Source organism: Tachysurus vachellii, chromosome 4 (genome assembly GCF_030014155.1).
Source record: "Tachysurus vachellii isolate PV-2020 chromosome 4, HZAU_Pvac_v1, whole genome shotgun sequence".
Classification (NCBI taxonomy): domain Eukaryota; kingdom Metazoa; phylum Chordata; class Actinopteri; order Siluriformes; family Bagridae; genus Tachysurus; species Tachysurus vachellii.
Window position 1 is genome coordinate 23498504 of NC_083463.1, and position 12296 is coordinate 23510799.

Sequence of the window (12296 nt, forward strand, 5' to 3'; positions counted from 1 at the left end):
GAAGCTGTTTAACACAGATCAGAAAATAATATTTACTCCAGAATTCAAACTAATAAGGAAAAAAAATCATTATATTCAGTTCACATGCTGGCCACTATAAAAGAATTATCATACAGTTTCAGAACAAAAAGTATGGGATTCATATTAATCCTGTAGGTGTGTGCATCCTTTTCTCAACTATAGCTGAACCAGGTCATTTTTAAATTTAAAGGTCATTTAAAATTAATGCAATTCAGAAAGCAATTTATTCTATACATTCAGATGGATGACAATCCAATTTTTTTTCTTCAACTGATCAATTTTATCCCAATTATTTTCCTCGTCGAAGTGGCTTCATTCCAGATGACAATGTTGCCATCTACAGGACAAGAGGGCTCACTGATTGGTTTAATGAGTACTAAATCATATGATATTGCCTTCACAGCAGGTCTTAGCTTTAGGGAACTCTTATGGGCAATTTTGGACTTTATCCAATCTTTATCGAGACCAAAACAGTAATTGAGGAAATACAGTATCTCTGAAATTAAAAGAGTGCCATCCCTTTAGTATAATTCCAAAGACTCACAGAATCTACGTGAAGACATACTGATGTGATACTGGTAGTGTGTAGTGACACTTTTCTAGGACACATTCTGTTGGTTTTTCCTTAAATATGTCATCTGTAATTTATATCTAAGTAGTTTCTAATGAAATTTGTCATTCTAATAAAATCACTAGACAAAAACATTATAAAAAATTGAAAATTAGTTAACTGTACACTATTGAGCAGTGCTAATATGAAAAACGGATCATAAATATTTTTAATAATTGCTATAAAACTGGCAGATATAAACAGGGTACAATGAAAACTGCATATAGTATGGACTCCAGTGCATGTATTGTCATGCACAGTTATTCTTAATGTAAATGTATGTTCAAAATCCACAGACCACTGGTTATATAAAACAAATTTTACATAACAAGCTCATCCCCCGAAAGCTCTTGCAAATGATGTAATAATTATTTTCTTTTGAGCAGCTGCTTCTCCAGATACTCCATTCGTGTAGTCATTGCTGACAGTGATACAATTAAGGACCAGGTATAGTGGAATAATGTTAGTTTCTTATGTAAGTGTGGTGCTCACATTGACATGAAGTCATATAATGATGAATAATTTTCATTAAATGAAGTTAAAAATTATTTGAATTGCATTAATAAAATTCATATCAAGAATAGCAAACTATGAACTGAAAGTTGGGAGTACATACAGGACCATCAGTGGTCATTGCTGAATTAGGGGCTTGACTAGTTTTCATGAAATACTCCTTCTCTCACTTGAAATGATAGCATCATAAATCATTTGTTTTTCACGGACGAACAATTCATTTTAAAAAAAAAGGCCTTTTTTGAAAACAATAAACAACTGCTATCTGCTTGGTATGAGTCCTGCACCATAGAAGCTTTTTAGTGATAGCATTTTTCCATAGAACAGTGCAGTAAGACACGGATTGATAACAAATACATAATCCTCTTACTGTCATAAACAAGGATATGTGGGTTCGCAATAATTCAGAACATTAAGTGTTCGAATGTGATCACCACAGTTCACTTCACAAAACTAGCTAACTATGATCATTTTCTCTACCACACCCCATCCTTCTGTTATCTTCAGTAGCATTGTCCGACAAGATTCTGGCTGTGTTTACTGTAAAACATGATTGCACAAAAAAAAAACAAAAAAAACCTGAAACCATATTAATCCAAGATAACTCCTATTTACAATATGCAATGGGAAATGGACACATATACTTGATCAGTGTAGAATATTATATTCTAATATAGGTGCATCTCAATAAATTACAATGTCGTGGCAAAGTTCATTTATTTCAGTAATTCAACTCAAATAGTGAAACACGTGTATGATATAAATTCAGTACACACAGACTGAAGTAGTTTAAATCTTTGGTACTTTTAATTGTGATGATTTTGGCTCACATTTAACAAAAACCCACCAATTCATATAAGAAAATTAGAATAATGGTAATATGGTAATCAGCTAATCAACTCAAAACACCTGCAAAGGGGAAAGACTGCTGATCTGACAGTTGTCCAGAAGACAATCATTGACATCCTTCACAAGGAGGGTAAGCCACAAACATTCATTGCCAAAGAAGTTGGCTGTTCACAGAGTGTGGTATCCAAGCATGTTAACAGAAAGTTGAGTGGAAGGAAGACGTGTTGAAGAAAAAGAGGCACAACCAACCAAGAGAACCACAGCCTTGAGAGGCTTTTCAAGCAAAATCAATCCAAGAATTTGGGTGAAATTCACAAAGAATGGACTGAGGCTGGGGTAAAGGCATCAAGATCCACCACACACAGACGTGTCAAGGAATTTGGCTACACCTGTCATATAACTCTTGTTAAGCCACTTCTGAACCACAGACAATGTCAGAGGCATCTTAGCTGGGCTAAGGAGAAGAAGAACTGGACTGTTGCCCCGTGGTCCAAAGTCCCCTTTTCAGATGAGAGCAAGTTTTTTATTTCATTTGGAAACCAAGGTCCTAGAGTCTGGAAAAGGGGTAGAGAAGCTCAGCATTAAGTTTCCACAGATTATTTGGGGTGCAATGTCTGCTGGTGTTGTTCCACTGTGTTTTTTGAAAACGTCACTGCACCCGTTTACCAAGAAATATTAGAGCACTTCATGCTTTCTTCTGCTGACCAGCTTTTAAAAGATTCTGATTTCATTTTCCAGAAGGATTTGGCACCTGCCCACACTGCCCAAAGCACCAAAAGTTGTTTAAATGACCATGGTGGTGTTGTGCTTGAATGGCCAGCAAACTCACCAGACCTGAACCCCATACAGAATCTATGGGGTATTGTCAAGAGGAAAATGAGAAACAAGAGTCAAAAAATTCAGATGAGCTGAAGGCCACTGTCAAAGGAACCTGGGCTTCCATACCACCTCAGCAGTGCCACAGACTGATCACCTTCATGCCATACTTCATGAACATACTATCCAGAAGTCCAACAATTCACTAAAAATGTTTTTTTATTGGTCTTATGAAGTATTCAATTTTATTTTTTGAATTTTTTTTGTTAAATGTGAACCAAAATCATAACAATTAAAACAACCAAAGACTTAAACTACTTCAGTCTGTGTGTACTGAATTTATATAATACAATATTATACTATTTGAGTTGAATTACTAAAATAAATGAACGTTTCCACGACATTCTAATTTATTGAGATGCACCTGTATATTACAATACTATATATTTTTTTCGATTTCTAATACTATAATAGCATTTTTGTTATAAAGACCCTAGTTACTTAGACACAGAACTAGAAAGGATATGTTTCTGGTTAAGCTGTTTTAGAGTGACAATTGTAGCCTGCTGGAACTCCACAAGATTGTCACAAGCACAAGGGTCCTTCACTTCTATTTCACCTTGACTCTCCTCTGCAGAAAGAAAGAAAGAAAGAAAGAAAGAAAGACCACAATCCAAATTTCAGTGGATATTTCAATATCTGAAATTTGATTATTAAACATATCCAGTGTGTGTGTGTATGTGTGTGTGTGTGTGTGTGTGTGCCTGGCCCTGTGTTTAAATACAAATGCTAACAAACACAGCATCCTCCAGATGGTGCTAGAGAATAATTTATCAGTGTTAAATAATCTAATACGTATACTCTGCTTGGTGTCACTGGTGTATTTCTCCCTCACTTTCTTTGTCTCTTTTTACATATACCTGGACAGACATTGAGTTTGAGATTCTCTGCAATCTGGTTAATAGCAGTGAAGTCTGAGGTGTAGAAGAAATGTTTCTCCACTGGCTCAGATGCAATCTCTCTCAGCTCATCCTCTACAGCTTTGCCCACACCAACAGCATACATTGTAATTCCTGTAAAACAGCATAAATGTAGGTCTTCATGATATCCTATAGTATAATAGTAAAAAATAGTAAAACATAATAGTATATTATTATACTATAGTATAATAGTAAAAAATAATCCTGTGGGGCACTGTGCAGTTTTAGGAAGATATTTGTAGTAGGGGAAAGTCAAGGTGACTGGACATTAAGAAAATTATCTTGATGTATTGCAGCAACAACAAAATCTAAACTATATTAGTCCTTCAGAAAGGGCAGAAACATCCACACTGGCAACTGCTTATAGTGGCATTTGGACAGTGGTGAACAACTGTACCAAAAAATGTCATCTTGCATATATCTCTGTGCTCAAGCTATGAAAGCTGAGCTTACTCTGGCCTTTACATACCCATGGTAGCTACTGGTCCCAGCTGTCATTAACAGTGAGGTTTTTTCATTGACACAGTGACAAGTGCTGACATGTCCTCATGTTGTTGTATAAATATGCTAATTATAAAAAGGCAGCACACACAATCAGTGTGATGTATGATGGGATGGATATCAGTAGGTATTATGTACGTTGTTCTATTTTAGCAGCTAAGATAAGATTTGACTGTTGGGTCACTGTACATTTTATTTGTTAGGGGTGTTATTTGTGCATGTCAAGTCACACAGGTAACTTATTTTATAGCATAATAACTGAATGTTGAAAGTGAAAACACGTTAACCCTGCAATTGTTAATCTGTGTTATGTCAACAAAGGATTAAGGCTGAGTTTTGTGTTTTGCCATTTTAGGCAGCTCACCTGATTCCTTGGCCTTCTTGGCCCACTCTGTTATGTCATCTTGAGAACGTCCATCAGTAAATACCAGCCCAACACGAGGTATGTTCCTTGAAGCAGCGCGGGCACCCTCAGCTTCAGAGAAGCTATGATGCACCAGGTGCTTTAGTGCCAGTCCTGTCATGGTTCCTTTCTCCATGTAGGCTACTTTCATTACAGCTGCCTTGATCTCCTTCTTGCTTTTGTACATACTTAATGGGAACTCAGTCCTCACCCGGCTGGAGTATTGCACAAGACCCACACGTGTCCCATGAGCAGAGATATCTAGTTGGTCCACAACCTGGTTGACAAACTGCTTGATGAGCTCAAAGTTTTGTGGCCGTACACTTTTAGAGCCATCAATCAAGAGAACCAGATCGATGTTGGATGATCTGCAGCCTAAAATTCAGGGAATATATGATAATGAAAATAATAAGGCAAAAAGAAAAAAACGAAAAAACCCTGCCTATATGGTCAAATTTTGTATATTGTCTAGAGATGCTCCGATCAGCATTTTGGGGCCGATCACCGATTACCTATCACCAAGATCATGATCTGCCGATTGCCGATCACTGCCGATCACAGAATGGCAGGGGAATGGGAATCTTTTATCTATAATCTAACGGAGTTTGCACTATTTTTAGAAATGAAATTAACTCTAAATTAACTGTATTGAGGAAAAAAAAATGTAGAGATCTTGAAGAACCACCAAGATCTTGAAGAACCACCAAGTATTTATTTTAGAAAATGAGAACTTAAGGTTACTGTAGGCAATCTTTCCCAAATAAGGCAGAGTAACTTAAAATTATTCCAAACAAAGAGGGGTCAGGCAGACCAACACACATCAGATCAGCTTAATGGGATGTAGCCTCTTAATACACTGATTACATTTTATAATTGGCAGCAAAATGTAAAACTTGTTACACCAAAACTGGCTACTGCCACAAAGGACAAAACTATGGCAAGTGTTTTTTTTCTGTTATTATTATGAACGTCTGATGTAGTTGAGGAACCAACTACATCAGATCCAAAAAATAAAATAATGAAAGCTACTGTAAGCCAATGCCATCCTTTCTAAATAACAAGGCAGAGAAACAAGGAGGCCAAGCAGATAGTTGCCAACCAGATGAACTTGGGATGGTATGAGGTTACATAGGCCCAGGCTACTTGTAAAATGTAAATAAAATGTAAATAAAATTTTTAATATATTAAAATTAAACAATTGGCCACAAAATGTTTCAAACCAAAACATGCTGGACCTCGGCCTACTAACACAGAGTACAAAATCCTTCAGGTCTCAATCATAAAAGGCATCACTCACACTCACATCACTACTAATTTAAATGCATCACTCACAGTCGGCTGGTTGAGGGATGGGGATGTTGTTGGCTTTGGCTGGTTTAGTTTCTCATACTAGGCATATTCAGTTGTATGGCATGTTCTAAGATGCCTAATCATGTTAGTGGTATTAAAATGCCGTTGCTTGCTTCCACCTCGAGGGATTTCATCACGACATACATTGCAAACGGCTAACTTTACGTCTTTATCGGACACTTTGAAAAACTTCCAGACGGGAGAACTCATGTTGCCACTGGTAAGATCCGCTCTGCTGTTGTTTACCTGGGCGCCGTGCATGCACGTGTGAAAAAGTCGCGCAAGTAATTTACGTCACGTGATCGGCTTTTATTGATCGGCGCTTTTGGGGTTCGCCGATCAAGCTATTTTTAGCCAATATCGGCCGATCATGATCGGTGGCCGATCAATCGGAGCATCACTAATATTGTCAAACCAGTCCTAAACAGGGAGAGTAAAATATTAAGCTACATTATAAATTTTTTGCATGCATACTTCCACAGCTTTTTCCATCATCTTGTAGAAGATGACCCTCGGGGCAGATACAGTGGTATGATCCTGCTGTACTCACACACCGATGCTCACACCCATGCGCTACTATATTACACAGATTGTCCGCTAGAAAAATATGCAAAAAAAAAAAAAAAACATGATAAAATTGTTTGAAATATACCAGTCAAAGCAGCCAAATATCCGTAAAAAAGAAGGTGCATTTAAAAAAGCTATTAAGAAAATGCGTAACAAATATAATATTTTTAAATTATAGACTATATTCCAAGAATAAAGTATACATAGTATATATTATATAGAGAGATTTTAAAAATGTATTAAAAATCCAAAACTGAAATCACTTATTCGCAAAAGTGCTCAGACTCTTTTTTGTGGCCCTCCAAACTGTGCTCAGGTGCATGCCGTTTGCTTTAATTAAATGCTGTTTGCTTATCTAAGCCAGAAACCTGTTTTTCTCTTTTATCTTGTTATTAGTAGTAGTGGTGCTTACCTAGCAGAGCATCACTATTGTTATCCAACATATTATTATTGTTAGTGGCACTTGCATAGCAAAGCATCACTACTGTTCTTTCAAATACTTATTTATTAACTTGTCCCACAGTGTTTGAACCATGTATATAAATGATGGCTCCAATTGTCTGGCTTAGTGAGGAAAGATGTGCTATGACTTTTATATACTATCAGAATTACAATGTAAACCGTGGACAAAAAATGGATGTATATCAAATACTTGATATACTATTTATCTCAAGTATATATATCAAATACTATTTGTCAAAAAAAACTATATATATCAAAAACTATTTGTATTCATTTGTACTTGTTACTCACTAACTTTGACCAACTGTTATTCAGAAGCAAAAGGAAGTCTGGAAAAGCCATATCATTTTATTTCCGAAAGGCTCTGGTAAAATGATACATGATACATGGTTGTTTTGGAGTCACTCCAGTGTTCAGGACAGAACACTTGGGAAAACCTCAAAACTAGATCACTTTATGTTTGCAGTGATTCTAAAAATGTATATGGGTTTAACATTTTGTCATTAGAATAAAAATATGCTATAATTCACAATAATGCAATTCATTCACAATAACAAAATCACTTTAAATTATGTACTTCAAAATTATGTCATTTAATTGGTCCATACATACCATGACAGGTCTTTCCATTGCCTTGAAGTGTGTATCCATCATTACAGTGGCACTGGAATCCATTTAATACACTTACACATTCATGATCACAGCTGTGATTCCCAAATGAACAATAATCAATCACTAGAAGGACAAAGATAGAACAAGCTTCATTAAGCATCATTTATGGAAATGAATAGTTGTATATACATATCAAAAGGGGTTATCTGTACAAGGGGTGGTACCTTTAAGTGTACATCTTTTGTGTGTAAATGTACTGTAACTAGTCAAATTATGTACCTTATATATTTTTTACAGACACACATCAGTATCTTTCACCAGCATATGTAGATCTTATGTGTGGTACCACAACAGCCACAAAGTAAGGTACAGCCTAGAAAAGACATATGACTGATTGAACCCCTACTGACTATACCCCCTAATTAAAAATTCAAAAGTTACTGTTGTTCTACAGCCACACAGTATATGGTGAAATACTGCTGTGTTGAGATTAAGATCAGTGACAGTTCATCTCATGATGTTCTTATGCTTTACAGTTTAGTTAATACTATTAATACTACCAAAGATGGATTTCTAGTTTGATGGACAGCTTGATTAGGCCCCCTAAGCAATGTAGTTTTGTCATGAGAGAAATTTTTATAGAGAGCTTTTTAACTCAAGATTTTTATGGCACCCATGAATGACAGAAGGATGTCTCCATTCAATGTCTCCACTCTACCAGTGACATTTTTACAGCAATTGCTTATGTCTGAATTGCACTGACAGCTGACGAGAGATCAAAGATATGGGATGTAATTTGGGCCTGCTTTCTGAAACACTGGGAGAGGACAGAACATCCAGTGTTTCTGAAACATCCACTATGAATGATATGTAAGGATCAGGTGTTTGAGGACAGAGGCAGTCATGAAGGCTTTTTTAAAGCCTTCATGACTTTGGCTGAGGGGTTCCACACCTGGTGCTTGAAGTTGCCTCGCAGTAGGGATGTGTGAGGACGAGAAATGGCACTGAAATCCCGATGGCATGAACAGTATTTGTATTGGCTGTTAGAAAAGGCTAAATAAGATTTTTCCACTTGTGTCCTCTGTGGCCAGTTTGAAGGCACTGCTGTTCTGAGGCATGTGGGACTAATGGAAGAGGATAAGGATATTTCACTGTGCAGTAGATAAAGTTTCAGTAGTCGATACATGAGTAAAGGCCAATGGGGTGGGTGACGTGGAAGGTTTTATGCAACCCTACTGAAGCACTTCCTTGAAATACTCCTCGATGGATCATTCTTCATCTGATGACCAGGCACCCAAATTAAAGTGTCTCAGGGTTTTAATGTAGGTGGGAGATAGCATCAGCCCTTGTCTGTGAAGACAAGTGGATTAAACAGTCCTGGAACCAGTGAGTGAGTTGCCACTTGGGCCAGCATAGATTGGGTTATGGAGCTACATCTATGGCAGGCCTAGAATAACCTGGTGCGTTGAAGAGAAGGCGACTAAAAGACAGGCCACCCTTTTAATGATTCATACTGGGAAATTAACTTTGATGTCTGTGAAGACGTGGTAGCTCACATCATTAAGGTGTTGGACTGCTGATTGGAAGGTCATGAGTTTGAATCCCAGGGCCACCATGCTGCCACTCCTGGCCCCCTGACCTTTAACCCTCAATTGCTCAGCTGTATAAATGAGATAAATGTAAGTCCCTATGGATAAGAGCTTCTGCCAAATGCTGTAAATGAAAACCTTCCTTTTTATACAACAGCGTGTATCTGACACCTTTCAGATTCTACTGCACAATGTCCATTAGAAATAAGCAAGAGGAAAGATAGACTGAATAAACTTGACCATATCCAGATGCAGTTTATTCAATGCCCACATCACTGGAAACAATTTAGAATCCAATTTATAATACTTACCTATAATCCAGATTCCATTAAGGGACATTACAGTTTTTTTATGTTTAAACTATTATTATCACATTAACACAGCAGCAATATAACACTAATTTTTTTGTTACCAATTCACCTGACTAATATTATTGGAATAAAGAATTAAATAATGTACTGTAATTTTCTTTCACGTGATTTTTTTTATGCTTCACAGGTGAGAACATTTAAATTTTTCATGACTAGTATTTTAAAGGAAAGAAGCATTAAATTGAACTAAATCATGCAGTGCTACAAGGTTCTAAGTATGTGCTTTGTCATTTCTCCTTACTTGTACAGGTCTTCTTGTCATCATTGAGTTGGTATCCATCATTACATTGGCAGTAAAAGCTGTTGAGAATGCTAACACACTTGTGCTCACAGCTATCATTTCCAAACGAACAGTAGTCAATCACTGGAACAGACCAACATAAATAACAAATTTAATTTACACAGTAATTATTAAATATTATATATATATATATTATATGTATATTATTATACATATAGCATATTTTTTTATATCACAGTCAGTGATTTCAGGAAGTGTTCAGACCTTTTTTCCTCAATTTATCATTATGTAGGCATATGCTTTGTACACTCTTTGCTATCACACTCAGAAATTATTTCTGTCACATCCTGTTTTTAATGATGTTTTTTAAGTGATAAATTCATTTGATTGGTAATAAACTGGAAAGGCACACCTTGGTCTACATAAGGCCTCTCAGGTAAGAGAGCATGTCAGATTAAATAAATAAATAAATAAATAAATAAATAAATAAATAAAAAGCCAAAATAGCCAACAGGAAAAAAGGGTTTTACTCTTAGAGACAACAAAGAACCTGAAGGTTACAGTTAGCAGTGGACAATGTAACTCAGATATAATTTATTATATGGTTTCGTGGCCAGAGTAAAATTTATTAATCAAATATCCTTACTGTGCTGTGCAAAAATAAGTATTGAGGGGTAAAATTTGCATGAACATACAAACAAATAAATAAATAAATATGTCAACACTAGGTTTCTTAAATTTGATGTTAAGAATACAAAATCACGATATGAAATTTTCTAAATAAAAAAAATAAATTCTTCAGTACTAACTTAGCCAAACAAGACAAAACAACACACACACACACAAACACATACACTTAATTTACTAAAACCTTCTCTTTCCCTGTTTAACACCTCTTCTTTTACCATTTACAGTAACTGGTGGAGCCAGCCACACTCCAAATCACTCAGATTATCTTAATTTAATCGTTTACTTGTAATATGGTACTAGATTAACTTTTAGAAACTGTTTCTAAGATCAATGCTAGTTGTGTATCTACCCAGTATTGCCCAATCTACCATACTCTGTGATTACCCTCTTTCTTCTTAAAATACATTAAAGTACCTTTTTGCAATCATACTGATCACAACTGGTCCAATCAGGGCTTCAATGGTCTAATTACACTCCACACCTTCTCAATAATAATATGGGAAAAGAATCATATGAGCCGTTTTGCCACTATTTATATGTTGGTATGCTATTTAATGAGATAAGATGTACTTGCGTGAAGGTGTGAGACAAAATATGTAAGCATGTGTCCTATGCCAAATGCATGGGATTTGGCAACCCTGAGGTGTTTTTGGGTGTTTTTTCTTTCCCATGCATAATGTGAGACAGGTCAAGACATATAGGTAAAGCCTGAGGGAATGGAGACCTTTGGTCTGTCAAAAATCCTTAAATTCTTATATGTCTGGAATTACAATCTCCTAAAAAATTTATTTGGGTGAAGGATTTCAACTGAGCATATACACTAACATGTAAAAATTCTATTAGTTTGTTTAGTACGTGTCCTTCATTTGAGTGACAATAAAAGCCATTGAACATGCTGCTACACAGTTATTTCTGAATGAACAGCAGTTGACTACTGACTGCAGCAGATTAATTATTTTTGCCACAGTAAGGGAGCAAGCAGTGCATATGATCCAGGCACAAGTATGTATGAAAACCTGAAACTTAAGATAATGTGGTTGTTCTTATTTTAGATTACTTGCACTCAACAAGTGAAGAAAATATGATTGACTATGCAAAAAAGCAGAGTTTTAGCACATGTTCAAAGAAAATGTTTGTGTGAGTAGAGGACTGAGATCAGGCTTCACTAACTTGTGCAGGTCCTTTCATCGTTGTTTAGTTTGTATCCATCATTACACTGGCAGTAAAAGCTGTTAAGAACACCCACACAATTGTGCTCACAGCTATCATTTCCGAATGAACAGTAGTTGATCACTGAAACAGGCAGAGAATAGTATGTAACAGTAGTTGCACTTAATTTAGAAGAGAAAGAAAAAAACTAACTGTTAATGGTATAAACCATTAGCTATTACTGTGCAAAATTACTGTGTGTGCATTATGAGACTTGGTTGCCTTCACTGACTTGCACAAGTTGTTTCATCCTCGTTGAGAGTATATCCTTCATTGCAGCGGCAATAAAAGCTCTGAAGCACACTCACACACTCGTGCTCACAGCTATCATTGCGAAATTTGCAGTAGTCGATCACTGGTGGGTAAGCAAGCAGTTAAGTATTCATTTTTTTTCAGCAACTTCGTATTCAGTACATGCTCATGACTGAACCATGACTGAGGCTACAGCTACAGTATGTAGCTTTTGTAGTTATTGTATAACACAACTGGGTATACTTGTAATAAACTTTTTG

General features: G+C 36.1%; 1 protein-coding gene across 3 annotated transcripts in view; it reads right to left on the reverse strand.

Moving 5' to 3' along the window:
* The window catches only part of matn4 (matrilin 4), a 20515-nt gene continuing 8219 nt past the window's right edge, over positions 1–12296 (reverse strand). The window contains exons 7-15 of one of the 3 annotated variants that reach the window (XM_060868391.1): positions 12017–12139; positions 11746–11868; positions 9886–10008; positions 7685–7807; positions 6518–6640; positions 4655–5068; positions 3730–3882; positions 3336–3440; positions 1–1058 (exon numbers count right to left, since the gene is read on the reverse strand). In XM_060868391.1, coding sequence (XP_060724374.1) covers positions 1000–1058; positions 3336–3440; positions 3730–3882; positions 4655–5068; positions 6518–6640; positions 7685–7807; positions 9886–10008; positions 11746–11868; positions 12017–12139 — 1346 coding nt within the window. In that variant the 3' untranslated portion in view covers positions 1–999. The remainder of the gene's footprint in view (positions 1059–3335; positions 3441–3729; positions 3883–4654; positions 5069–6517; positions 6641–7684; positions 7808–9885; positions 10009–11745; positions 11869–12016; positions 12140–12296) is intronic. The other 2 variants (XM_060868392.1, XM_060868393.1) reach the window with 2 other exon arrangements.